Source organism: Anser brachyrhynchus, assembly GCF_964034855.1.
Source record: "Anser brachyrhynchus genome assembly, chromosome: 1".
NCBI classification, from domain to species: Eukaryota; Metazoa; Chordata; class Aves; order Anseriformes; family Anatidae; genus Anser; species Anser brachyrhynchus.
In genome coordinates this window covers 64,488,619-64,516,579 of record NC_137694.1, presented here as the reverse complement: position 1 = coordinate 64,516,579, position 27,961 = coordinate 64,488,619, and the positions used below count along the sequence as shown (strand labels likewise).

General features: G+C 46.1%; 1 protein-coding gene across 3 annotated transcripts in view; it reads right to left on the bottom strand.

Moving 5' to 3' along the window:
* OVCH1 (ovochymase 1) overlaps positions 1-27,961 on the bottom strand; it is a 39,646-nt gene that overhangs the window by 8,627 nt on the left and 3,058 nt on the right. For 2 of the 3 annotated variants that reach the window (XM_080578753.1, XM_080578755.1), the window contains exons 4-27: positions 27,334-27,431; positions 24,408-24,580; positions 22,859-22,954; positions 21,615-21,769; positions 20,877-21,069; positions 19,647-19,767; positions 18,898-19,031; positions 17,894-18,034; positions 17,588-17,718; positions 16,480-16,573; positions 14,712-14,840; positions 14,192-14,260; positions 13,558-13,738; positions 13,086-13,158; positions 12,228-12,423; positions 11,965-12,119; positions 10,988-11,144; positions 9,136-9,243; positions 6,780-7,001; positions 3,730-3,855; positions 3,181-3,319; positions 2,442-2,584; positions 1,360-1,494; positions 213-248 (exon numbers count right to left, since the gene is read on the bottom strand). In XM_080578753.1, the coding sequence (XP_080434879.1) occupies positions 213-248; positions 1,360-1,494; positions 2,442-2,584; positions 3,181-3,319; positions 3,730-3,855; positions 6,780-7,001; positions 9,136-9,243; positions 10,988-11,144; positions 11,965-12,119; positions 12,228-12,423; positions 13,086-13,158; positions 13,558-13,738; positions 14,192-14,260; positions 14,712-14,840; positions 16,480-16,573; positions 17,588-17,718; positions 17,894-18,034; positions 18,898-19,031; positions 19,647-19,767; positions 20,877-21,069; positions 21,615-21,769; positions 22,859-22,954; positions 24,408-24,580; positions 27,334-27,431 (3,205 nt within the window). The remainder of the gene's footprint in view (positions 1-212; positions 249-1,359; positions 1,495-2,441; positions 2,585-3,180; positions 3,320-3,729; positions 3,856-6,779; positions 7,002-9,135; positions 9,244-10,987; positions 11,145-11,964; positions 12,120-12,227; positions 12,424-13,085; positions 13,159-13,557; positions 13,739-14,191; positions 14,261-14,711; positions 14,841-16,479; positions 16,574-17,587; positions 17,719-17,893; positions 18,035-18,897; positions 19,032-19,646; positions 19,768-20,876; positions 21,070-21,614; positions 21,770-22,858; positions 22,955-24,407; positions 24,581-27,333; positions 27,432-27,961) is intronic. The other variant, XM_080578754.1, reaches the window with a different exon arrangement.

Here is a 27,961-nt window from a genome sequence, read left to right as displayed (position 1 = left end):
CACAGTAAAAGAGGGATATGCTGAATGAACAGAGGACATTTAGTACTAATACAGCTGATGTTGCTGGTGACGGTCTCATACCCACGTGCTCACACTTACTTCTGACAGAGGTTAATGCCCAAGTCAGAAATTCAGAATGTACATTAAGAGGTGGGGGCGCTTTTTCTTTCTTCACTCTCACCAGCTTTGTAGAAAGTTAAAACCTGTCTTACCTTTGTCAGCATCTGTCATGTTTCCAGGTTCCAGACCTAAAAGAAAAGCACTGCCTTACCAGAGGCATATAAATGCAGAGGATGTAGGGCCATGCTGGGGACAGGAGCCTGAGCCACGAACAGTTCATAGCCAGGCTGCAGGGGAGTGGAAAAGGCACCTCTTGGTGTTCAGAGCTGGGGCCTGGAGTGCATATTCAAAGCATGTGCACACGTGAAAGAAGGCAGCCAAATCTCTGTTGATGGTGCTGTTAAGTCTGACAAACAGAATCTGAGAAATTTAGCTGCAATTTAGTTCTGAAGTCTGACACACTTGCACAATACACACACAAAAAGATGTGCTTGTCTGCACACCAATGAAGGCACAGGTAAGACAGGAGAAAGAGGGAAGGTAAAATGAGAGTAGAAGTGGCTCAGGCCACTAGGAATACAGAACTGTTTGCTTCTGCGAAGGCAAAAGATCTGAACTGGTTTCTTTGATCTAAGAAATCAAAGTAACTAATATGCTTAATGGTGCCAGGGCAGTGCTATTCACAGAGAAAAGTGCCTGCCCGTGTCACCAGCTGTTCTCTGGTTTGAGAAGTAAGAGAAAGGTGAAAGAATGTGAGGTAGATTTCCTTCAGCCTTTAAGCTCAGAGCCCAATTAACTGGCTAGCTTCCTGTGCATGCAGTAGAGGTGAGGCTTGGAGGGTACAGGGGCATCAGCAGTGCTTGACAGTGGCATTGCATACAGAAGAGAGGTTATAGAAGTAGCAACAGACTGTGAGGGAGTTAGGTAGAGCAGAACAAAAAGGGTGAAATGTCTAAGCTAGTAGCTCCTTTCTGCAAGTTCATTGTGGGGAATGAGCACAGGAATTAGATTACTACTTATGCTTTTTATCATCTGCAGTCAAAGATACTACTCAATCTTATTCTTAATGGTAATTTCTCTCCAGAATAAATAGATCTGACACGCTAAATACTTAAGATATTACTTAACATCCTCAAAAAAAACAGCCACCACACACCTAAATAGCAGTGAATAATTTTGTTCAGTTATAACACTATGCATTTCCACCTTTTTCCACCACATTCTGCTCCCTTCCTTTTTTTAGTAGGAGCCTTACTTCCAGCTCTGGTTCATCCTATCCAAAAATTGCAATAGACTTACTCTGCTCAGGAAATATCATCTGGTAAGTCAGGAGAAAGCCTTTCATAGCTGCCTCAGCCCTGGAAGTGAAGGTCACTGTCATCACTGAGCCTCGGGATTTTACAGGGTAGAGTGAAGCATCGCCACAGAAGTTTCCTGCAAAATAGGCCAGGTTGGGATTAAAGCCTTTTTCTTGAGTCCTATAAGGCAGAACCTCCCAGAAGTGTGGCGCTGGAAAAGATTTCCCTTTCTAAGAGGGGAAACAAACAGTAAAACTCCTGATGCTATTCGGCTTCGAATTCACACACTGGACACACAAGTCCAGAATATAGCTCACTATATCTGAAATCAGAATGGGGATATTTACAGACAGAAATGGTTGAAGATGCCCAGTTATAACCACTACAGACCACTAAGAGCAAGAGCCAACTACCAGGAGTACTCTGGTCAGAAGAAATCCCTCTCTGACAGGCAGACGAGGCTCTTGTGCCAGACACTGTCATACCCACAAGACCTCAGGGCATTCACACTCCCTGCGGAATAAGCCACTTTGTGTCTCACATAATCAAGACCTGGCACTGAAATACCTTGTATCCCTAAATATTTGAGCAGTTTAAGTTTCCAGCCTATGCTTTCTCCTCCAGATGCTGACTCCACTTCCCCAGCAATATCCCAACCAAGTTGGTAGCCCCTCAGTCAGGGCAGGCAGGTACCTCCCCTTGCTCAGCATGGCAGTAGGAAAAAGTTTCCCTTTCCCTGGCCCCATCACTTTGACCTGCTGCCTCGTTGGCACACAGCTGCAGACATACACAGCAAGTTGCCACGCTGCACGTTCAACCCTGGAAAAAGCAACCCAGACAAACTCGCATTGTTCTGAGGCACAGCAATGCCATGATTAAGGCCTCACATCCAATACATTTGATTGCAACAGCATTCCTAAGAAGGGAAAGATACTGAGCTCGCTGAAGTAGCTCCAAGTATTATCAGAAATCCCTCCTGGAGCATGGAAGTGTGCCACGTAAAAATCCCCATCAGTCTGCTAAGAAACTTAGAACAGCTCCTCTGTTTCTCCCACCCCAGCATTAAGGTAAGCACTCTCTCACCTAGTAACTCTTTGGTTAGTCCAAATCCTTCATACACCATCAGTTGGCCATGACAATTAGACAGATTCCTTTCAGTCCAGAAGTCCACGACTTCAAGCCTAATAATGGATTTTAATGGGGCTATAATTCTCCAGTGGCAGCTGCTGCACAAAGCAAAGAACAAAGTCACAATGCTGGCATATCTTACAATTGGCTCTTTTTTCCTAGGGATAGCTATCAAAATGTGAGCCAAGGCAAAAAGGGATTGTAATACCCATGAAAAAGAAGAAGTCAAAGATGAGATACTGGTCCAAATCTATTTCAGGCATATTATTCATTACTTCTGAAGTTAAACTTTTTGAACAGTTCAGAAGTCTGTGCTATTGCCTTGTGAATGGAAAGTTCTCTCTTATCCTACCTAAGCACAATAAGAGAGAAAGAAAAGGAAAACAGATGAAAGTTCCAAAAGGTTTTTAGCAACACAGTTAAGCATTGCCATTTTTAAGCCCTCAGTTGTGCCATGTTCAGGAGCCTGACGTACTTTATGATGAGAGCTTTGTCCAGATGCATCAGATTTGTCTGATGTTTGCTGGAGTGAAGGTACTGGTGTGCCTTCCCCCCCTCCAGTTTTCCTGACTATTTTTGAGGTACTTGCCCAGTTTTCTAACAGGCACTGTAATACCTATAGATTCATTAAAAGCTGTCTCGTATTTGCAGATTTTATGGGAGTTCCAAGAGCCAGAAGAACTCAGGTGCTCACCTGGTGGCATTTGTGTGTCTCATGGGGTATCCTGGTGACTGGATCCTTCCTTCCTTATCTGTAAGGATGGCATCCTTGCATCGTGACAGCTCTGAGCTCATCTTCTTGGGACTTTCTTGGGTATTTCCAGGTTTTTGTTCTAGATGGAATAAGAATGCAAAACATGAAATTCAGGTTTAGTATTAAATGGACTTTCATCACGGACTAGGACAATTCCTGTATGACGTGACATGTTCAATTAGAGGATGAACCAATTATGAAAGCTACTACATTCCTATTCCACTAGGCCAGACCTTGTTTATCATAATACTACAAAACTCAAACTCATTTTAGCCCTATTTCAAGCTTCAGCATTTTGCAGTCAGTTGGTTTTACCCAGGCTAGAGCTTAGAAGTGTTCCATTTTATGCATGCTTGGAGAACATCTATACAGAAAGTCTCCAGAAACTCCATAAGGGCATCTTGTACACAAGGACATTCTTGAAGCTTCAGTCAAACAGCTCAGTTCATCATCTTTAGAGAGAAAAGCAGCTGTACTTCTTGACTGTACCTTGGACTGTGAGCATTAAGTACTCGATGCTGAAAGCAGCAGGGCTGATGGAGCGGAATACCACCTTCACCGTGGGCCCAGGGCTCCAGAGGACCACAGGAGACATCAGGGTACCACACAACACAGCTAGAAGCAAATCCAAGCACAAAACCATTGTAAAAAGTGATGTTTTATAAGCATCTCTCACATAGGTAAAATTCATACTCTGTGGAAAGGCAGAAAAGTGGGGAACTACTCACGTTTCAGAGATGCTCACTGCAAGCAAAGGCAGAGAGACTCCAGCTCCCGCCCTTCAAGAAATGCCCTACGGCTGGCCAACAGGGACTTGTGCAGTACATTGCTTAGTATCAGCTGCCTGAAGTTCTACCTAGAAGGCTAGACGCTTTGCTGTAACCATCCCAAAAGATTGCTAAACTACTTAAAGATTCATTCTTACATTTTAACTGAAAATGAGATGGGACAGGAAACTGGCATTATTCCACCTCCACTGATAGACACTTTCAGTTGTTAAGCACACTAAACTATTCTGGGGTTGTATTTGGCTCTCTAAATTTTCCAGCCTCTTTCTTCCCCATCACACCAGAATTCTAACTCACGTCAACACTGAAGCCCAAGTCTATGTTTTAGGTTCCTCAGTAAAAGAGATTCGGTTTAGAGACAGGCACCCACTGACTTCTGTTGCTCACTAGCTCTAGAGAAGAAGTGAAGGAAAAAAATACGCTGTTTCAATATGTTGGCATATAAATAGACATAGAAATCTAGTTTAATATACCCAACCTTGGAAAAACTGCCAGCCATAACAAAATACTATTACATAGCAGTGAGTCTGTATACTGGAAGATGCTCTAGGGAACTATCTATTAGGCTCCTATTAAGGGAGAAGTTTGACTGATGGCTCCATTTCTGATAGTATTTTCCTCTGTTCTGTATATAAATAGTTATGAAAGTTAAACTGTTATTCTCAGCTGTAACAGGCATACTTTTTTTTTTGTACTTTTATAAATAAGTTCTTGGAGGAAAACAGCTGCGGAGCACTCCAAGAGCTCCTTAGCACATCTTCTCTTTCCTGTTCTTTCCCTTCCACCTCAGAGTTAGATGACATGCTAAATTTCAGACTTGTTTTTAATCACTGGTGTGACATAAGAGGACAAGAGACTACACAGAATAGCTGTTATCTAAAAACTTTCTCCAGAGGCATTACTTAATTTTGGAAGTATTTGGAGAACATAAGTTCCATGCCCTGGAATTCACCCAAAGGGCTCCCGAAGGTTGATGGTGGATTTCTCCACCACTCTTCAAATGAATGCTAGCGTGGATGCCTGCCCAGTAGAAATCCTTCTGTATAATTACTTTATAATGTCTACAATCATTATAAATTAAGTTTATATAAAGGCAGAATAAAGCAAAGGGAGGAGTGGAGATGGAGGGGAAGAAAAACTCATTGAAGAGCTAGGAGAAGAAACATCTTCTCAGGTCAGCACACCCAATATAAACTCTGCAAGATCTAACCTTCATGAACTTCCCCCCACCATCCGTTTCTAATTATTTCCCCCTTCCCATTTACATTTTGGTCCAACAACTTCCAAGTAATACTCCTCATGTTGCAAAAATTAGTAACCTTTCTGAGCCCTTTACAGCAGCCTATAAAGCCATTACCTTTCTTCTGCATCACCTTTTTTAGCTTGAGTCTGCTGAGTCTCTCCCAATACACAGCCAGACCGACCCCTGGAACCTGTCATGCTCCTATGCTTATACATCATTTTTGGAATGACCCTGAGAAGGTGGGGGAGAAGGAGTAAACCAAGTCCCCATATTGAGAAAAATGAAATTGGATTCTCAAATTTATATAGCAGCAGCATTTTTATTATCTTTAAATCCTTTCAGACATGGACATCTTGGCTGGCATTTCTCATGGCTAAAAATGTAGAACAGTGACAATATTTGAATGATAATAGCTAAACAAAGCCCATCATTTGTGTACATGAGTGTAGAGGCATGGTTATCCTCCCTTCTGTCCCATGACTTCGCCACAGTGAAGGCAGGGATAGAATTTCTTTATATGTATACATAACTGTTTATATATTACACAGCTTGTACTGCAGACAAAGCTAGTATTGGAGGTACCATTTCAAACAGATGTAAGAGCATGCTACTGTCCCGCATTTCATCTCTTCCACTTTTCCCCCTCCTTCTATTCCCCTACTCTGTGCACAGAGCCTTTGAAACAGGAAACAAAAAGCATTCCCTCCACACTTTTTGAAAATGCCCAGCTCACTGGAGTTACACTGATGTGCTCCTGCTCCTTGCCACACTGCACCTCCAACTAAATTTTACTAACTGCACAGCATACAGTACAAATACAAACCACACATACAGACACGCTGGCCTCCAGAATTATTAACTTTATGGTAAACAGCATTAAAGCTCTCACTTTCATCTTTATTTTCTTTTTTTCATTTTGTGGTTTGTCTTTATGTAGACTAGTGTCCCAGTGAACAGACTGTACCTCAGCAGGGTCAAAGCAAGGAAGACCACAGCCCTCTGCATGAAAAATAGCATGTTTTCTGGTGAAAGGAAGAGCCACACCCCTGTTCCCCAGACCCTAAAGCTTCAGAGTGATTCATTCCATCTCCAAGATGCATATAACACATACTGTCATCACATTTCGTTATGTCAGAGATTTGGGGGAGTATGGAGAAAAGGGGATTGACTTCGAATAAGGAGCTGCCACTATCACAGGAGTCACAAGTCACTTACATGTACAAGACTTTGCTATACCAATTTACTGAAATATCACAGCTTGTTGCTATCTAGTCTGTTTTATCACTCTCTAGTGGACTAATAGGGCTGCTCTTCTACTGGGTCAATGCAGCATGCATACACGGATTAAGGGCTTCAGTCAAGTTTACTACCCAGGCTCTTAAATTTAATTAAGTCTACCACACATCAGAGCCATGCAGTTGGAGATGAAAACCCTTTCTGAAACTGTCCCAAGTAAAAGTGAGAAATTCCTAGTACTAAGCATCCTCAGTTGTATCACTTGTTTTTACCTAGCTCTTTTCTTCCTCCTTGACTGTCTTCGTAAATCCCAAGAAACTCCTCTCGGCAGTTTGGTGATGTTCTTATTGACAGATGCTTTACCATAATCTTTGCCATGCCCTTCGGAGACACACGGAGTATCCAAGAGCACTCTGGGCTTCCCACATACCCTGACAAGGATGGAGCAGAGATAAACCCCCGGGGCTCTTCTAGCTCCACTTCTGATACACATTCTGTGGATAAATACACATTTCAGTGATAAAAGCATCAAGAAGAGACAGTAAAAAGCTTTATATAAAACCTGCCAGTTCTGCCCATGATCGAAAACAGTCTAGCAGGTCAACAAAAGTAGCGGAAAATGGTTTTTCTGGTGTGTGTACATGCATACACACATTTTGAAACTTGTTCTTTCACTCTTTACCTCCACAGGTATTACTAGATATGACGGAAATCCAAATATGCTGATATCATGGGCAAAAGCACAGCTACTGCAGTCACTGGAAGGGCACACAAAATTAAGCATAAATATAGGGTTTTTTTTTTAAACCAGATCCGTTCATTTTGCCTAAATAAATAAGAAGTGTTCCTTTCAGTAAAAACTATTAATTTTTTTTAACTCCAGCATGCAGACTGGTACAATCCTGCAGGATCTTTGAAAGTGCATAGGATCATGAAGTAGTCCTGTTGCCTTCGCCTCAGAGACCCAGGCAGCAGACACAAGGTAGGCAACAAAGGGGCGAGATGCCAGGTTGTAGAGGAAAGGAGACCAGCTTGCAGATTCATTTTGAGCTGTACTATAAATCTATGCCTGAAAAAAACAGATGAACACATACCAGGTTGGTCAGGTCCCCACGCTAAGAAGCCTACCAAGCTGAAATGTTCACTCAGTATTAAGGAAGAAAAGAAGTTACATAATTATTTATTCTTCCTTGACCTTGCAGCCAGCCTTTGATGAGAGTTATGAAATATTACGCTTTTGTCTGTTCATTCTCTAGTTCTCCAGAAACAGTAGGAGAGTGCTTAGCCTGCAGCTACAAGCATACACAGTGCAGTCAGACTCAACACTTGTTAAATAAGAGACCAATCCAACAGGGAAATATTTGGAAGCATCTGAGTAGTTATAACAGAGCAGGAGGAGAGAAAACAAGATCACTAATGAGAACTGTATGTCCCTTTAGTACAAGTATAATAGGGTTGTTTGCCTCCCAAGGCGGCAATTTTTCAAGACATACCCTCTGTAGAACAGCTTTAGTTCTGTTTAAGCACGATTCCTCCTACACCAACATTTACGAGCTTTATGCTAAGATGGGATGCTGACACCACACCGTGTCTCTGCGTACCTGCATGGGGTGCTGAGAGCACCGAGGGGGAGGAGGAAGAGCTGAGCCCCTCGGGTTGCAAAGCAACGAGTTAATCATGCAGCTTTGTGCAAGGGCAAGGCGAGGGCTCCTGCCTGCGTGCAGCACTGCTGGAAGACGTGGGCCCTGTGCTGGCAGCAGGGACTGCAGGGAACAGCTGCCATCTGGAAGGAGGGTAAAGCCCATGGGGTTGAGACACAGAAGCTTGTCTCTAGGTACATTTTAAAAATCATTTTTGCATTCAGGGTGAGCCCCAGATTCAGGTCATCGTGGCACGATACACCTGCCATGGTTTGAACTCAGGCAGTAATGAGCAGCTCAGCTGAGATAAGCCTGCTCCAGTGCAGACACGAGGCTCGTGTGCATTTCCAGCTCCATCTAGCCAGTGCTGGAGCTGCTGGGCTAATGCAAGGAAAGCATTTCCTCCTGCTGCTTATCGCTGCAGGGACCTATTTTTATCTCAGCAGTGTGATGTTTTGCAGCGCCACCAAGGATGCCAATGAGAAGAGGAAAGCACACAATGTGTGCCAACACCCTGGCTACATCACAAGTCCTCAAGCAGAGCTGGTGGCACATCCCCTCCTGAACATTTATTTGTTGCCAGAGCCAGTGTCACCCAGTAACTTGAGAACGCCTCAGCCTTTCCATCATTCCTCCTCCAACACTGTCACAGTATCAGATGTAGAGAAACTTTCAAATGCTTTATCAGTGGGGGGAGGCACATCAGAAGGACAGGGCTGTTTGCTGTGCTTTAAAAGCAACAAGCTGACAGAGCTCCTCACCCAGGAGCAGGGCTCTGGTGATGCTAGGTACATGCACAAGAGATCAAGTAATTGTCCCTACCATGAGGAACTCAGTCTAGAATACAGAAGATGTGTTTTAGGAGACTCACACTTGTTACTGAGCTCCACCTAGAGCTGCTCCCCAAACTGAACCAGCTCCACTACCTCCTGCAGACCATATGCTGCAGCCTCTTGCACACAGCAGCTCCACACAGCTGTGCAGTTACCCTGTGCTGATGCCTCTCCCTGTAGTTTTGCAGGCAATTTCACCGGCTGCTCCTGCACCAAGGTTCCAGGTACGGCATTACTTCCCCATGGCATGCTCTGTGCAGAATCTGAGGAGAAGCACAATGCACTTCATTTAATACAAAAGTCAGTAACAGTTATCATGGCCAAGCACTTCTCGCAACACACAATCACGCCTGTATGAAAGTCAGGTAAAGGAGCCAGTGGTCAGCATCTGGCCCAAAAAGCCCTCAGGGCTTTGAACCTTTCATATGAAACTATGTGCAAAAGCTGAATGCAATACTAGAGCCTCCACCTCTAGGAAAGATTTACAGCTATGGAGCTGAGCAATTCCTCTGCATAAACTACCTGACCTCCAATAAATCCACAAAAGCCATTACAGCCTAGGGAGCACCAGGGTCAGCAGCCAGTTGTGTCAGATCCAGGGGTATGGAAGATCTCCAGCCAGCTGCAAGCTTACCTGTGGGGATGCTCTGGCTACCATACAAGTGATAACTTGCTTTGTTAACTGGTTTTAGCTAGGAAGAAAGTTCTCCCTTAGTCAGCACCTGTACTAACATTTCTCTTAGGTCTACACGGGACTATGAATGGCACCATGATTGAGAAAGACAGACAGCTGCAGCACAAAGCAGCAGAGCCCAAGTGCTCATCTGACCCCAGAATGGAGCATTATCCACACAGTGCTCTTTTCTTTAATATATACGTTAATTTCCTGCTCATAACTACACTATTCAGGCTACAAGAAAAAAAAAAGTATTGTTAGCAGAAGTCTTCCATTTTCCCTTGGCTGTAATATAATAAAATATAGGGTGGGTAGAAACACAAAAACTCTGTCCAGGATTAGCTCTTTCCCAAGAAAAGTTGTGGGACAATCCCAAATACTCACTAAATGGAGAATTACATTCTTGGCTGTACATGTGTGCAGGCAGGGAAGGAGGATAAAGCCTTGGAAGACAAGTGTTTTACATCAGCAGTTTCCCAGCACAGCTACTTTGAGCCAAAGGCCAAAGTGAAACATTTCTCTAGAATGACAAATCAGTTTATTTAACATGGAAAAAGAGACTTGAAGCTATCTGGTGGCTCTTTGAAGTCTATTGAATCATATCACGTTAAACAGCTTGCAGGAGTGGATTTCTCCATTCACCAATGAAGCTATAAAGCCGTGTTCACCTTGGCCTGAGGAACCTCAGCAGGAAAGAAACTTCTGGGAAAGAGGAGTGGAAAGGGCTGGTGCAGCAAAGCAGTATGACAACACTGGGTTCACAAAGTACTTCATACAGGTTTGCTCCCCTCACTTCTATGATGAGCGCCCCCAGTTTAAGAACAGGGTCCTCTGTCTTTGTAAGAGACCCATCACTTTCATTGTATCAGTCCTTATTCACTAGTACATAAAATATTTTCCCTTGTACCTTTTTTGCAGAAATTTATCTTGCACATAGGTGCATGCACACACAAGTTCAGTTTACTGTTGTCCCAGACTATCTTGTCTATCAAAGCATGGGTCTGGTAGGAATTTTCAGCAGCAGCTGCTTTATACTGAGAAAGGTATTTGCCTGGAGATTATATTCCATTTAAGAGCCAGAAGTGTTAAATACAAGTCTTATGCTTCTGAAAGTCCCATTCCAGTTTCCAGTAAGCTTTTTTTTTCTCCTTACAAGGAAGGTGCAAGGAAGAGGAGAAAGAAGGGACTGTCTGCAGGAAGTCAGTGAAGCCATCTGGATTTTTTTCCTTCTTTCTTGTAAAAGTCTACCAGACAAAAATCTCAATGTACTTGGAATATTTTCCACAAAGGAGTTATATCCAGGACTCAGATTGTTTAGATGGAAAACTCACCTTTCATTGTCAGTCTTATCCAGTCCAGGAAAATCCTCACCCTTGAGTAGACTCCTGGTTTCTTTGGACTTGCACAGCCAACACCCCAGCTGGCAACGCCATAAAGAATAAACGGTCCGTTTTCCTTCCTGCAAACCAAGGGGCCACCAGAACCACCCTAGGAACCAAGACACAGGGAGATCTTGCAGTTCTCATTTGGCCTCTGCACTGCTGCAGCTGAGAGGAGAGCTGTCAAAGATCAGATTTGCCCAAGAAAAAAAGTCTCTGTGCAAGAACAGGGCACAGAGCTGCTGGCAGCTCAACCCTGGATCTGGAACAAAGACTGATTTAATGGCTTGCTTATCGGTGTAGAATAAAGACTGAGCACAGGCTGAAAACCAAAGAGCACTAGTCAATCATATTTTATGGTATGCATCATTTATCAGTCCACCATAAGACTGTGGTATTGAGCAGAACCTGCGTTTTAGCTTGACAATGCCTCAGTAAATTACTTTGCCTTTTATTTACTCAAGTGTTCTTACCAGCTTGCCTCATGATTTCAGGGCGATTAGTTAGTTCTCAGACACTGCTCGGAACAAGAGTTTTATAAAAAAATAGAAATCACCACAGATTACCTTGAAGAGCATGCCTTGAAAGGGGTTCCAAGCCAGCTAAAATTAGGAAGTATTCACTAAAAAGAAATGGGACTTGGAAAGTGCAGGGAAGAACATCTCCTCCACAGGCATCTTGGACATTACTGTCCAGACAAATACTAAAATCTATGGCCCCACTTCCAAGCAACACTGCACATTACATCTGCAGTACAGACTGACTGCCTCTTGTTCACAAAAGTAGTGTCCACTTCAGGAACAGCAGTTGTTGGAGCTTTTAACAGCCTTTGCAGTTCTCCTGTCTTCACCAGCCTCTTTCCCCAGATGGTCTACCAACACCCAATATGCAGATGCCTTCAAGAATGCTCACCTCTAGTTTTAACTCACCTGACAGGGGTCCTGGCCTCCCACGGAAACAAAGCCAGCACAAAGCATCCTAGCTGTAATCCCTCCAGGGTGACCAAAGTAGTAATTCCTCTCACAGATTTCATTCTCGAGCACAGGCACTTGCGTCTGCTGCAGTCGCTTAGATCGGCTCCCCTCTGCTTGGGAAATAAATTCTAGGTAAGATCTGGGCAGAAGAATAAAACAAGAGATGGAAGCGTATGTTCAGTTTACAATGGACAACATGCAAAAATCAGAAGGCCCACCTTCTTCAATGATCCCCCAACCAGATGCAGTGCAGAGGGAAGATGAAGATAACGTCTCTGTGCTGTTGGGCAGACACACTGGCCTCACAGCAGTATTGTACTCCAGAGGGATGTCTAGCTGCACCAGGGCAATGTCAGAGTCGTAGCTCACCACATCGAAGTGGGGATGCACCACAATGGTTTTAACCTGTCTCACCTGTAACGCATCAGAGGGATCAGGGCAAAGAAGGGACAAGCTACTTTCTAAGTGCATCCTGAAAGCATACTTGTAAAAAAGAGGGCAGAAATCCCACAAGCAATGGCCAAGCTAATTAAAAAGAAACAAAGAAGGTGCAAGGATTTTGAAGACAAATCCCCAGCTTCTCAGTTTTTCAGCCTAGAAGATTTCTGGGATGTATTATTTAGACCTCCTGAGCCTACAGCAATGGCTGTTCCATTGTGCAGACGCAAGTCAGTAAGGTTATTACAGAAGACTGGTGTGAGTCACTTTTTTTTCCACATCTATTTCTCTCTCCTCCCCATCAGGAAGAAAGAGTCAGCAACCATTTTATTGACAGATGTATTGCTCAGCACTGAGAGAGTAAGATATTGAGGACACTCAGTCATCTGCTAGATTTTTAAGTCTTTACTGCTAGTAATAAGAAGTATATATATAAAACATACTTCTAGAAGCTGCAAGTTAGCTGAAAAAGACCAAGTTACTGGAGTTCCTTTCTCATCCCTGAACGTGGGCTATGTACTGGTCATTTTGTCTTGCTGCCAAGACAGTTTTATTTGTGGACTTAGATCTGTTTTGAGAAATATGATATGGGCAAATATATCAAAGTAAACATTTCTAATGGTATTGCTTGTTTTTACCTGTTCTGTTGACTCTCTCAGGGCTCTGTCATGGTCTCCTGCTGTCACAGTCCAGTGCAAGGGTTTATTGGATCTGTATAATGAAAGTAAACATATTGGAGCTACTTACAGTCAGCCGTACAGCTTCCTTATTCAGCAGTCATACATCCCTTCTGGCTCTTCTCTAATTAGTCACTTATTCCCAGGACTGCTGGGCAAGAGCTTCTCACCCTGACAAGTGCACTGCATCAGCTCTGGCTTTGCCACAGCTCTGATTGCAGCCAGTCCAATTAACTTTAACGGATCTCACAGGCAAGACTAAGTCATCACCATCTCCCAAATCACTCATCACATAGGAAGGGCAGGAGGGAAGCCTCACAGCGGACACAGAGGTGTGAGTATGACCTGCAGCTCTCCAGCCTGGAGGAGCAGGGGGAGCACACAGCACGGGGAGAGGAGCAGAGGTGGCCGGGGACATGCTGGACACACTCACGGCTGCACACAGTGGGCGGCTGTCAGGATCCATGTGGGGCTAATGACAACCCCGCTGCACTGGTAGTCTCCAAGGAAGTTCAGGGCAGCGTGCCATGGCCAGCAGTGAGGACAGGCCTCCTCAGCCCCGCTAATGCGCTTGAACAGCCACCAGGGAGTCACTGGGGGAAGGCCACAGGTGTCTGCGAGAGCCAGAGAAGAGTTGGAAGTTGGGAAGGAAGTTTTCTGTTTTCCTAGATAACCTCACGGAGCAGATACAGCTAGGTCAAAAGCAGGAGAGACCAAATTTGTCTGTCCTTTTCTGGAAATGGTGGGGGAAGGAAAAACAGATAGATGAAAGCTGGAATCCTAAGGAGTTCAGCACTTCAGAGAGCAAAAAAGACTCAGGCACTGAAAGCAGGCCTCTCCCACCCTTTACCCCTGTATCCCCACTACCTGCAGGAATTGCATATGGCCGAACAGAGAGAACATACTGCACGTATGGGGAATGAGAGATGGTGCACTTCCCTTTCACTTTTTGTCCATGGAAGTGGTGCACAAAAGGGGACCTGAGGTCAGCAACTGCCTCACTGCTGAATCCTTATACATTAAGGCTTCGCAGACCAGATCATCTGAGCAGAACTTAATTTCTTTACCTAAGGGGACATCCCTCAGAGGCAACATTGGTGCAGACGCTAATCCTGAGTCTTCTCTTCTTGCCTCCTCTACAAGACAGGAAATAAGAGTTAGCTCTTACTCACATTAAGAACTCTTGCCTGTCCCCTCAAAAAAGGGCCCACTTGAAGGTAGATGTTATTCACCACCACCACCACATGGTCACAAAAGCAGGAAGCAGTAATAGCAGTCTAGCCCCCCAGGTTCAAGACTCTTCTATAATGAAATTTTCAAGGGGAATATTAGAATGGCAAAATTAACAAGGCTGTTTGTTTCAGGTATCAGAAGTTAGTCATCTAGTTTCTCAGTGAGAAATGAAAAGAAAACCATGCTTCATCTCCCTTATTCGGGAAAGAGAAATCTGCCACCAGTATCTATTCCATTTTAAAATTATTTTGACAGAATGCAGCAGGATAAGGCTAAAACAATAGGCTTGGTTATCTAAGAACAGATGCAGATGATGCAGACATTATTAGACACAGCAGGCATCTCTCTACTAACCTGAAAGAACAAAGGTGAGCCGGGCTCTGAACCCTCTGAAGTTGTTCTCCTCATCACTTTCAAAATGCACCAGCATAGTATTTCCCGAACTCAGCACTGGTTTGGGAGTTGTGAATCCACAGAGATTAGCTGTGGGAAGGAACAAGAATGTATATTCTTAAGACTTTTAAATGTCATCCCTCAAGCACTTGTTGCTTTAGCTAATCTAGGTTTCTAGAAAACAAAAACCCTAAATATTCGGAGACTTCCTGAAGAAGTTTTTGTTTCGATCAGAAGAGACACTTGCATGATAATGGTAGTCAGTGACATGCATAAGCAATAGCAGGCAGAATTAATCTTCCACAATCATGCTACAGTCATGCAAAAATAATCCTAGCTTTCGCATGGTGGAATTACAAGTAATCTTGAACAGACAGTGCGAATGCCCCCTACTGCACAAAGAAACCCCACTTGAGGACTATTTGGCACTATTGTGGGGTACCAGCAGAATCTCTCCCAAATGGTCTACGTGTATAGCTTGAGGACCTAGAGAACAGCTACTAGAGTTTTCCTCCTCCTTTTGAGAGCACTCAGTTTGCATAGCATCTGGAAGTCCCATAGCTGCAGCTGGACAGGGAACTTGCACTCTATTCCAAAGGAGTTTTTCCTGTAAGAATCCAAGTTTCCTATGGCAAACCTACGCTGGAAGGCATACCTCAACTGAAATGAGTCAGGATGATGCTGAAAGCTCTCCCCTGCAAGATTCCAGGTTTAAGTTTGCCAGCCTTCTTCCTCCCATTTAAATAGATGTATTTCCGATGGAAACCAGATATCTTTTCAAGGGAACTATAACATTAATATTTATTTACCACTTGGTAAACACATGCAGATTACTAAATTACCGCTACAAAATGGATGGGGACAAAACAGAAGCAGTTTGCCAAATATTACTTTTCATTGGTAAACACAGGACAGTTTCAGCCTCTTACCCAGCTTATTTGGTATTTTAAAAGAAAGAGCACCATCTCCTCATCACCTGTCTTTTGGCTCACATACAGGCCTATAAAGAGTTAGCTAGAATCCAATTCAAATATCTTCACTTCTGAGCACTACATTGCTTTTCACCTTAATAGATATGCTCTGCTAAACTGAGTGTGGTGCCTGGAAATTTTTTTTTAAAAAGCTGGAGTGTTACAACATGCTTTCATTTAGTCCAAGCAGGAAGAACATCTGGAAATACAGATATTCAAGAAAAGAAAATTAAGAACATTTCACTAAAGATTTTCATATTGATAAAACTGAAGCAGATTTAAAGTGAATAATTAGAAAAAAATATTTCCTTCTGAAAGCATTGGAAAGTGATGCCTCAGGTTAGCAATTTTTCATTAATGGAATCTCAACAAAATTAGCTGAATTCATAAAGAATTTATGTCCATTTCAGTGGAATTAGACACCAATAGACAGCCATGCTTTCGCTCTGCCTTACTTTAAACATTTATCTTCTTAATGAATCTTAGAGCAAAATTGCTCTTGCTCTCTCTTTTGAGAGAGAGATGCAGAGCAGAGATCTGATCCAGCAGCACACTTGTGTGCTCTGCTAGCTCTGCAGCAGGACACAAACCATAGTCCTGCACACAGCTCCACAACACCAGCCTTGGTGTCCTTGGAAATGCGTAGCCTCAACCAGGACATGGGATCTCCTGTGCCAATGGTACACTTGGCCATGGTGGGCAAGACAGAAGCAACATAGCTTTTTTTCTAGTTTGAAACTGAGAGTATTCATGCTCACCCAGCTGGTTTTCCTCTTCTGCATCACTGTAAACATTAACGGCATCGTAAATACAGCCTGGGCTAAGTTCAAGGGCAAAATCTTCAAACTCCAGCTGCAAAGAGGACAAGCAAGAAGGAAACATCAGGAGTGGAGTAATATCTGAAGCACATAGTCTTTTTAACCTTGAGCTGGAGAAAGATTACATTTAGGAATTTGGGCATGGTTTTTCTTGTCAAATGTTTCACCCTTTCCATCAAAATGGCCTGTGGGCCACCTTGGCATGATGGTGCTGACTGCTCACACTTGTGCACAGCTACAGACAGGACTGCAGAGGATGCATCTGGCCTAAGCTTTGCCTTCAGGGATTTCTGCTGTTTTGTACTTTTGAAGGGTCAGTGTCCCACATGGAACACCCTTTCAAGAGCTTTTCCTTTAAGCACAGAGAGTGGGTGATTTTTTTGTTTGGTTTGTTTTTAATCCATACCACAAATTCTCACACTGACAGAGCAGTGGCAACCCAAAGAACAGGTTTTCATACCCTTGAGCATCACTAGGTTTAATATAGTTTTCCAACCCTTAGCCAAGGCGGTAGGGGATGAAAGATGTTGCTGCTCTGAACAATGTAAGATGCACTGTGGGAAAAGCTCAGCCGGATGCTTGCTGCACACTAGGAGTGACATGCAGTAAAAATAAAGAGATGCTGTTACTATGAGTAGGAACTATTACACACAGCTCATGCGCAACAAGAAGCAAACATCTTGGTATAGGGCTAAGGAGTAGCTTGGGGGTATTGACACTGCCGTGAGGAAGAAGCTGGCTGTTGTTTGCAACATGAGCTCTACCTCCCTTTTACCCTCAGAACTCTGTGCTGGACTTCAAGGCAAAGCTATGCAGAGATGGTATTGGTGCCTGCAGACCTGAAGCACTTACAACAGTCACAGCAGCTCTGCACACAAGTTCAGAGGTGATGCCTAATTGACAAAATATGCCCTGCAAAGAATCAGTGACCTAGAACCTTACAATTTACGGTCTTGCGCGTCACAGATGTTCTGGCAGGATTTTATTGAATCACTCCTCTGAACTGTTCACAGTGCAGAGGTTTAAGTGCAGTTTCTCCTTTTATTACCTTTACAGCATACTCTACTGGAGCCTCAATGAGCCAGTGGCACTTGGTGTTCCTGGGATACAAGCCAGGGTAGTTTGCAGAATCAATCTTCCCCTCTTCCTCCAGCATTGCAACGCTCCCACAGCCTGAACCTGCAACACAGACCGAGAAAGGAGACAGCTTAGCAGCTGGGATTACACACCGCTTTTAAAAAGCTCACACCAACAACTTGATTTTTAAGGTTGCCAGGCAAGCTAAGGATAGCTTTTAATTTTAAAGGGGTCAGAAAGGAAAGGAGAGGAGTTTCTACAGTGTAGGCAAGGTCACCTGCTTCGGACTCCTTATGGACAGCTGTGAAGGTGAGTTCAAACCCACGGCCAGTGTTGCTCCCATCAGAAACAAATGTAATGGTGGCCTGGTCCGACTCTACCAGCAGAGGGGCTGGGAACACGTTCCCACAGACTTTGCCTGAGGGAGGCAAGGATTTGGTGGTAAACGTGAACAGAGCACACATTTATTCAGGCAAATCTTGCAGTGATTCATTAAGCTGGATCCCATTACGAAGGTCTCGTCTCACACTGAATGGGGAGACTGTTCAGCCTTCATTACCTATAAATTATTTAGAGGATGTAGAGAAAAACTGAAGAGATGGGACTTCATCCAAAACAACTGCATGAACAACCAAGTATTTCTAGAGGATGAATTGCATGGACTAGGGATGTTAGGCTATTATTAGCACATGGTCATTAGTACTAAGAGGGGAGAAGTAGTCAGCATTTACTTGAAATATTTATCAGTTCAGTACTAAGAGCACCTTACAAAGGGACAAGAGGTCCCTTCTGTTTTGGTCTCACCTCTACAGTTACTTGGTAATCTGTATGCTTGCTGTGCCATATAACCAGTTTTGAAACAACAAATAGCCTTTCTGAGCTGCATCTCTAACACACTTGTTGGCAGTGCTAGCACATCAGAAAGTCACCTGGATATGCACCAGCCAAACAAAGCTAAACACTCAGTTTTCTGTGCTACCCATGGTCCACAGGAACAAAGCAGGTATATAGGAGACAAGGCAGACAGGGCACAGAATTATGCGCAGCTAAAAGGCACTGTTGAGACATGTTAGCCCACCACATTACACTAGAAGTGAACATAACTATGAACATGTCCCTCAGTTCCACTTGTCCCACTCCATTTGGGGTCACCTCTGCCTTGTTAGATTCACAGCACAAAGAAATGCTTCTCAAAGCCAGCTAGATTTGCTGTTCCTTATGACAATGAATGAAAGAAATTATTCCCAGTTCTCCTCACATCTCTAAAGCATCCAGACTTACTGATCAGCTCTCTTCTGCTTGAGTAGAGGGACACGTAGTCACGGTCACATCCAACTTGGTACTCTACATCTAATTTAGTGAAGTATATCAGGATGATTTTCTCCTCCGGCACTGTTATGTTCCAGGTGCACAGGCTAGAAGCAAGCAATAGTAAAGGCATGTATCTGCTTGGCTGAGCCTAGCCCTGGTCAGTCCCTCCTTGGGCTGGGAACCTCCAGCAACTACCTTCCTGCAAGCATGCACCAGAAGCTGACAACCGAGGTCACCAACTCCACTTGGTAATGTTATTTTTATAAAATAATCTGTTATATTATCATCATCTGAGCAGAGAGTTACCAATAGCAGAAGAGTGCTGTGGATTTGTTTGGCGCTAGGGAGATAGTGATCCTTCCTTACAGTAGTGACAGCTTTGTGTTGTGCTAATGGCACCACCAGCCCAGCTGATCTCATTTCTGCGCCTCTTGCAAGAGGCTGAAAGCTTCTTTGTGTGAGCTGACAAGGATATGGCTGGACCACAGAAGGCACGACAGATCTCTAGCCAGCCACAACCATTTTGTGAGCAGGGCTCAGACAGAATCTGTTACAAACAGATTTTGTGTCTTCCTCTCCTTGCAGCATTACCCTGCCCAGTGAGCGTAGCTGGGGCTTTGCATTGCGGGGAACACCGAGCTGCTGTGAGCTGGGCACTGCCAGCAGCAGCCAGTGCCTCCGAGCCCTGGGCAGTGCTGCAGTGGGTGCCAAGCAGGTACCTGTTGTTGGGGTAGTCATCCTCCAGGGACTGGGGGTACCGAACACGGCCGCTTTCTCCAAAGACCAGTGTGCCTTGGGGACTGCACTGGTCTGGCACAGGAAGGGGGCTTGGCACGGCAGCTAGGAGAGAAGAGCATCGTGGCACTACCAGCCCAGGCACAAGCTATGGCACTGCATTTCCTTCAAACCAGGAGTGCTTGACAGAGTTGAAAGAAACCTCAAAAGTTAATTTCTTTCCCAAAATCCTACTTAAAAATCTCCAATATTACAGGATTTGTGCTGCCAACACACTGGGCCTGCATTCATTCACCCTGCTAAGAGCTGACGTGCCTGCTCCAAGCTTATTTTTAATTAAGCACCGTTTTGTTCCGTCCTTCATTTTCTATGGGCATTTGATCCATGTGGATCCCGATAGCTCTGCTTTGCAGAGCCCTATGCAGCTGCTTTGTAGCCACGTGGCTTCTACTCCTTGCAGTTATTGTTCCCAATTAAAAGGCACATCCTCAGCTGCAGACAGCCCCACTTTGAACGCACAACCATTAAGGATCCCTAGCAAAGCCGTAATGGGTTGGGTATTAGTTAACACCAACACCTCAGCTTTGATGGCTGTGACAGAAATAACACCATCTCCTTAATAACTTGCATTAGCACTGTAATCATCCGTACAGGAAAATACAAGTGGCCTGCAGGGAGTGTGTGCCCAGACCTATGCCTGGCTCTAAAAGGCACTTGTGATAAGCCGCTACAATTGCGGCGCTCAATATAGCACACCTCTTCCCACATGCATTCAAAGTTGTGTTTGAGTAGGAGACAACCCCCATCACTCCCGTGTGACATTTCAGGAGCACAAGAGCAGCTCGGGTCTGGAGCTGGCTAGTGCTCAAAGGGAGCTTTATTAGAGCAGGACTGATACACAGCACTCGGGGACACTTCTCCCAGCTGGGAGGGCTGCATCCAGCCAGGAACAGGGCAGCTTGAGCAGCCTTCTGCTCTTCCTTCAAGGGATGCAGAGGCCAGATCTGCTACTACATCAAGGTTTATGAAGGGGGAAAAAAATCTGCCTAAACCTTTGGTTTTGCAGCAGCAAATTAAAAAAACAAAACAAAACTTTGCTGCTGAGGCATCAGCTGGAAACTAAAGAGAAGTGCTGTGGGTGGAGCAGCAGGACATGAATCCCTATGGTGCTGAACAGATAGAAGAGGAAAGAGCCTTCTGGTACTCATACCTACCGGCTGCCATGTGCTGGGCAATGAAGTCCATGACTGCAGCCACCCGGGAGAAGACACCCGGGGAACCCCGAGCCGTGGTGCTTCTCCTGCTGGCATCCCATCCTCTGGCACAACCGACCCCCCAGGACACCACGCCGGCCAGCGTCCAGGTGCCGCCAGTCCTCAGACATGCAAGGGGCCCCCCAGAGTCACCCTGTTGGGGTGGAAAGGTGCCGTTTTCCCCTATGCCAGCAGCAGCAACCTGGCAGTCCTGCCTAACAGGTCAGCTTTACTGCAGCAGCCAGCACAGCCCTGTTTGCTTCTCCCCAGTCCCAGGGGCCTGGGTGTGCGCAGGGAAACCTCAGGGAAGAGGTGGGATCTGCCCTCCTTCCAGCTTCCTGGTAGCACTGCCAGGCTCCCTCACCCACTTCCCAGAGCACCACCACTGAAGGTCCCCCCGGTTTCATCAGGGTGGTGGCATTTGGATGCTGAGATGGAGCTCCTGCCTTTAGCAACGCACAGGGCAGGTGCAGGCAAGACAGCAGCTACTTTTCAGCCTCCTGCCCACTCCCCTACTCCCACCATCAGGAGATCCCTCCTGCCTTTGTTATCCTGAAGCTCCTTGGAAAGTTCTTGCTCAGCAGAGTGCTGACAGCACATCAGTGCTGCTGCCTCCCTCTCTCCCCAGAGAAGACGAGGCTTGCAGACGGACAGACCAGGCCTGCTGCCCAGCAGGAGCCTGGCTGGAGGAGCTCTTACCTTGCAGGCATCCCTCCCGCCGTCGGGAAATCCTGCGCACAGCATGGAGCCCTGCACGGGCGGCAGGTCCATGGCCCTCAGCAGGGCACTGCAGGTCAGGCTGTCGATGAGGGGCAGCTCCACCTCCTGCAGGACGGGAGCCAGCGCCCCGGCCCCTGTAGGAGTAACCAGGCCATGTCCAGCACCCACACGACAGCTCGTCCCTCTGAGCAGCACCCTCATCCCCTGGGAGCTGTATCCACCCCTTCCCTAACACCCCACGCAAGCAGCCGGGGGTCCAGCACTGGTCACCTGCCTGGGTCAGTGATGTTCTGAAGCAGTTTGGGACCACCTAGCAGAGGCACGGAGCCAGGCAAGTAACGCATTGGTGTGCCACCCGCCAATGCAGAGAAGAGTGCCCCAAAACAGGACTGGAGAAGGCCGCTCTGCAGGTGATCAGGCAAACAGACACTGCTTTCTTCCCCCAGGTGCCCTACTACAAGGCTGGAGATTCTCAAGGGCCAGGGCAAAGCCCTCAGCTAGCTGCTAGCATGGGTGACCAGCCCTGGCAGCGAGATGGTGTGCTCTCTTCTGGGAGGGCTGCTAGGGCGTGGGGGGACAGGCACATCTCCTCTGCATCTCCTCTACTGTGGATGAGCCCCAGACCACAGGGGATGTAGAAACGCAGCTGAGCTGGGGAGGGAAAGCAGCAGCCGCTTGCCTCAACTGTTTCACTGCACCCTGGACTCCTGAGAAGGGTTTCAGACAAAGTATCACCAGGAGCAACTCCTGTACCTATATATTCAGGCATTTGCATCTCCATCAAAATCTACTAAAACTCAAGCAACTGCAATTCCTTTGAGGGAACACTTTTCTGATATCTGGAGGAGACATGTAAAAGGCAGCATATGTATCAAGTACAAAGGAACTATTCCCACTCTTGTAACACCTTGTAAGGACGGTTCTGCTTTCAAGAGGCTCTGATATACGTGCGTGAATATGCACAGCAGCACTGCAGAGTGCAACCTTTGCTAATGAGCACCAAGGTCCCATGCTGCAGGAAAATGCTGATCTGCACATCTCTACCAGGTGATGGTAGTGACAAGCAGAGGAGCCCTGATGAGCAACAGAGTACTTGAATTCTCCACCTGACAGGAGTCACCTTTTTTTGCCTTGCTATTTCTAGAAAAAAAAAAGTCTCCTTTCCCATATTCACTACCCTTTCTTCCTGCAGCTGTGACCACAAGACCTGCCAGTTTACTCACCCTCAGACACCTTGCCCCAGCCACTTGTCACACACAGTGTCCCCACCTCAAAGTCTTCATCCCTGTGGGGGAGGCAGATTGGCTGGACCTCGTCCCCTGCGGAGGAAAGGGTGCACAGACGAGCACACAAACTCAGCGCTTCCAGGAGCGCATCTGGCTTACAGGTATGAACAGCACCCTTCTTGTTGCACTATTTCATATTTACCCCTTCCCAAAACACCTCAGTCACACGTGGGTGTTTATAAAAATAGACACACAAACTGAAGTTAATCACTTGTAAATGACTTTGTACTGAGACATGGCAAATTCAGAAAGTTCAGGAAGGCAGCTAGCTACCACTGAATGTTAGCTTCAGCAGATGCATACTGGGGAAGAGGACAAAAGAGGAAGAGGGGAACAGCATGATAGGGAAGAACAGGGAAGAAGAAAGCACGTTACCCCTACATCGTCTCGCACAGCATGGGAACAGAGCTGTGCTTGGGAAATTCTTTATATCATTTTTTTCCGTGAGGACCAGCACTGATCAGTATCAGAAAAGGAGGTATGAAGGCCATTAAAAATTTGAAGGGCTCATCTCATTACAGTCCACGCTCATATTGGCTAGTCTTTCCTTGTCATTAGCAGAGAAATGGATCACAATTCTCCTTGGCTGCCTTGAAGGGGCACTGGCAGTGTTCAGCCTTCAAAAGGGCTTGGCAGGGAGCCCTGTCATTTCTTTCCAAGGTTGTCCATAGGGCTTGGACGATGTTGAGCCCAGTTCATGCCTACAGACACCGATTTAGCTGCTGTACAGGCACAGAGGCAGCCCTCAATGCAGCCTTCCTCAAACTGACTGTCAGGATGCCTGAGCCCTGAAACAAATGCTTCTTGGGCCTTATTTCCTACATTCCTGCCATTACAGGCAAAACGTGAGACTACCAGCATCCGAACCAGTGATCTGAGAAGTGACAGAAGGTTATTTTATGTTGGCTGATCTGCCATCTGATGGTCACAGTCAGGCATGGCCAGTTGGCTGTAACTCAGCAGAGCTCTATATAATAGCTCAGGGAACTGCTTTTGAGAAGTGTAGGAAGGGAGATTTGTACTACTTTCCTAACACTGAGGCCCTAAAATTATCTCCAGAGGCTTTGCCTTTGCCTGCAGAAGTGTTTAAAGCAAGCAGGTTTTAATCCAGCCTGCATCTCAGTGGGCAGGACCCTTGCAGCCCACTGCTAACAAACAGCCAGGGGTCACAGCCAAGAGGAAGCTGATAGCTTTCCAGCAGCTCACCAAGACTCAGCATCAGCACAGCTGGGCTGAAGGAAACAGCACTGGCACCACTTGTATGAAGGGAGCACAAAGGCACAGGGGAACCTGGTGCACAAGGAAGACATGGGCGTATTCAGAGCACAGACCCTGACCCAAGGGACAAACTTCGTGACAATTAATCAAAGTCCCTTCAGATCAGACTAGAGTTAACCTGACTGTGTTACTTTGATGAGAATTAAAAGCAAAACTAAGGGGACTTTCACCACATCAAGACCCCTCCACTCCTCGAGCTCCCGCTTACCAAAGCGGGCTGGGTGCTGCAGGCGCAGCACAGCCACGTCGCAGTCCATGTAGTGTAGCCGGTTGAACCCAGGGTGGACGAACACATGCAAGACGGGGATGCTCTGCTCCTGCCTGTCCACCCGCTGGAGGTGGTGTTCCCCCACTGTCACCACCAGGCTCTTCAGGAGTTTCCTGGTAGGAAAAAAAGTGCCAACATGATGCGGGAGAGGGCTGCCGTCACAATGCAAAATATTTCCTGCAAGGTCCCAGTCAGGCATGGGTGCTGCAACCCTGCAGCGTGCTCCTGCACTGGGAACTGGACTTCCAGCTGGGCTGACTTCACTTCAGCAGCCACTCAGGATTCACTGATTTCCAGTTGGAAAAGCTGGACTTTTAAATGGATGAACAGGCTTGTTGCATCTGTTATCCATCAAGCCAGCCAGCACAGAGCTGCCAGAAGATGTCCCAGCAGATTCTACTGCAGCCAGCCTGGGTGGGAAAAAGGACAGTATCTGTTGCCTTGGGCCTCACCCAACCTCTCCACTGGTTTCAGCCCTGAAACACAAAGCTTGTTACCTTGTTACCCTTGTTACCTGCAGCCCAGGTTCCTAAATGCACACGAGGAGCCTCAAAATCAATGGGAACTGAATGCCAGAGTAGTTTTGGCCCCATAAATCCTCTGTCCTAATTTTGTTATCAGTGCATTCAGGAGATGAGCAGAAGCAGACATCGAAGAGCTGTTATGATGTTTTCAGACAGCTACACATGGATTAAATTAATGCTAGACAAGTTTATGCCCATTACAGTTTTCTGCATATTTTATAAGCAATATATTGTCACAGTTAAACTTAGAGCAATCAGCTCCAGCATAGTCAAAGCCATTTACTACGTCTTTTAGCAATTAGGTCGTTATGCTATCAGAGCTGTCATACCCAATAACTAGAGGGACAGTAGAGAAACTACACCTCTGAGTACTACAGCAAGTGCACTGAAAGCTGCAGGGTGGGACAGTATTATCCTTGATGGGACACATGAACTGGGCTCACAGATATAGCAGCGGGCACCACCAGGAATACCCAAAACAGCCACACAACTCATCTTTGTTTCAGCTGCCAGTGTCTCATTACAAACTCACAGTGCAGGATACAACACAGCAGCAAGCTTGTCTTGAGATCTTCACAATTAGGGCTGATTAAAAGGTCTGCCTGCACTACTGAAACAGGACAAAACTCAGACCTGGACTGACTGCCTCTTTTCTCCAGCCTACATTCACCTGGGAGTCCAAAAAACCTCGGTGCTCAGACAAGAGCTTTGAAGCCTATTTATTACTGATTTATAGTAGTTTTCTGGGGTTTTTGAACCACCTGCCCTCAATCTCCTCTACAATCTCCATGGCATTATAGCCCTTCATGAAAGCCCGACTGCTGTGAATTACACTGTGCTATTTCAGCCACGCAGCCCTCAGAGGTGGCAAATCCAGGCAGCCTGGCAGGTACACACATTAAAGCTGCCTGCCTTCAGGTGTGGCACCAAGCCTTCAGAATCAAAGCACTGGGGGGAATTAGGGGGTGGAGGTGTTCAGTGCAAGCCTGTGCTTCAGTGTTTTCCAGTAAATTAAGATACATATAGATATATTTTCACCTAGGGAAACCCTTCTTCTCGTTTTCTAATCACTTTCAGACATAAGTAAGCTGAGCTGTGTCAGTAGGTTCATTAATCTCCAGAGACTGTTTACTGAAACTGGAAAGTTGCTGCATTTCCCAGCAATTTCTGGCACCCAGAGCTGCCTAGCAGTGCAAATCCCACAGTAGATGGGAACACAGGAACAGCATTAGCAGCGTAATTGTTGAGAGTAGAAGCACAAGCTAGTTTCTTACTGCATACAGGAACAAGCAGGTGTCTTGCCCATTAAAATTTTTATACCACAGCAACTTTGTCATCATTCAACATCAGTCCTCAGAAGTGATGCTAAAGTTCAGTAAGAAACAGATGTGAAACTAACTGGCCTGCCACTGCAGTATAATGGATTATAAAAGGGCTGGCAAAGGTGTCACATATCATTGTCCCTGCCCATTAAGAGGTCTTTAGCATGACCTGTGAAGCTGGTCTTGCATTAGAAGTACAGAAGCCAGTGACTGCTATGAGAAATAGGACAAATGCCAGGGCTGCTTTTACCAGAAAGCTTCACTGCTGCTCCTTCTGTCTCAGAAATGCTTCTCTGGATGCTTGCTTAGGCCAACAGAGTCTTTTAGAGACAAAGCTCTTAAAATCAGCAATACAGGCATTTAAGAATCATGGTGACACAGATCTCCCACACCCTGATATGTGCCCCAGGGCTGCCCACACCTCACAGAGCTCCCAAGTACAGAAACAGTCCAGGGAGGAGGGACAGGACCCAGGGGACAGCTGTCTGTCCGCTGCAGAAGGACAGGAAAACAGTATTTTCCAGAGCACCGACATCTGTGAAGGGAGGGCACCACGGTAGCAGAGGGTATTACTCTGCAGCAGGCCCAGTAAGGTCACGCCGGCACTGTGCTGCAGTGACGCATACGGGACTCACATCACTAAAACCTTTCGGCTACTCTTTGTAGTTTCCCCACACAAATATATAGTACTTGCACTGAACAGGACACCTGAATTTGAGTTGCAGACTCCCTGTGGTGGGGAGCCCTCTCCTCAGGCTCTGGGGACAAGCATGCAGAGATTGAATGAGAGCAAGCAGGGTGCTTGCTCTCACAAATCACTCACAGGCCCATGGCCCCGTAGTGACACGTCCCATGGAGCTGGCCACAGCAAAGCACTGGCCCCTCTCGGCCCCACAGGTGTCTCTCCTGCCCTCCCTGACCAGCAGGCTCCACACCTGGGCCCAGGAACCCCTCGCAGTCACAACAGGAGCCCAAGCTGTGAGGTGTTTCAGGAGTGAGAGTCAGGACAGGGGGACTTACTGCTCCAGGTTGACCACGCAGTGAGCAGCAGTAATAACCACGTCTTCTCGGACCAGACTGCCACCACAGATATGGAAACGGCCCAGTTTGAGGGACACCTTCAAAGAAAGGGTCAGATATGTTTTAGATGAGGTGACTCCTGTTTCTTACCAAAATGAGGTCAGAGATCAGCCCAGAGAAGTCATTTCCAAGCTGTGGCTGACATGAGGCCTTCAGCCCCAGCAGTATTTGAGAGGAACAAAACCCTGGAGCACCCCAAAACAGAGCAGATGAGGCAGAGGTTCCACTCCTCTTTATTACTGCTGCAAGAGCATCCCCAGAGCTTGACACTACCCAGGGATCCAGAGGCATCCACCTGATCCCAGCACACTGCTCTCTCCCTATGCCATACTTCTCCTCCTAAAGGACCTTACTACCCTTCACACTACTACCCATATACAACTCCAAGCTTCTGCATGTGTAGGGACTGGTTTTGGGGAAGAGGGAGGTGATAAATACCAACTTTCCTCTGTAGCAGGGCACCAGAGGAGTGTCTGGTCATCCCGCCTGCCTCTGCAAACTCTGTACCATAAAATCCCTCAGACCCACAAAAGCCCTGCAGCTGCATCAGCTCATACCAGCCAGAGAT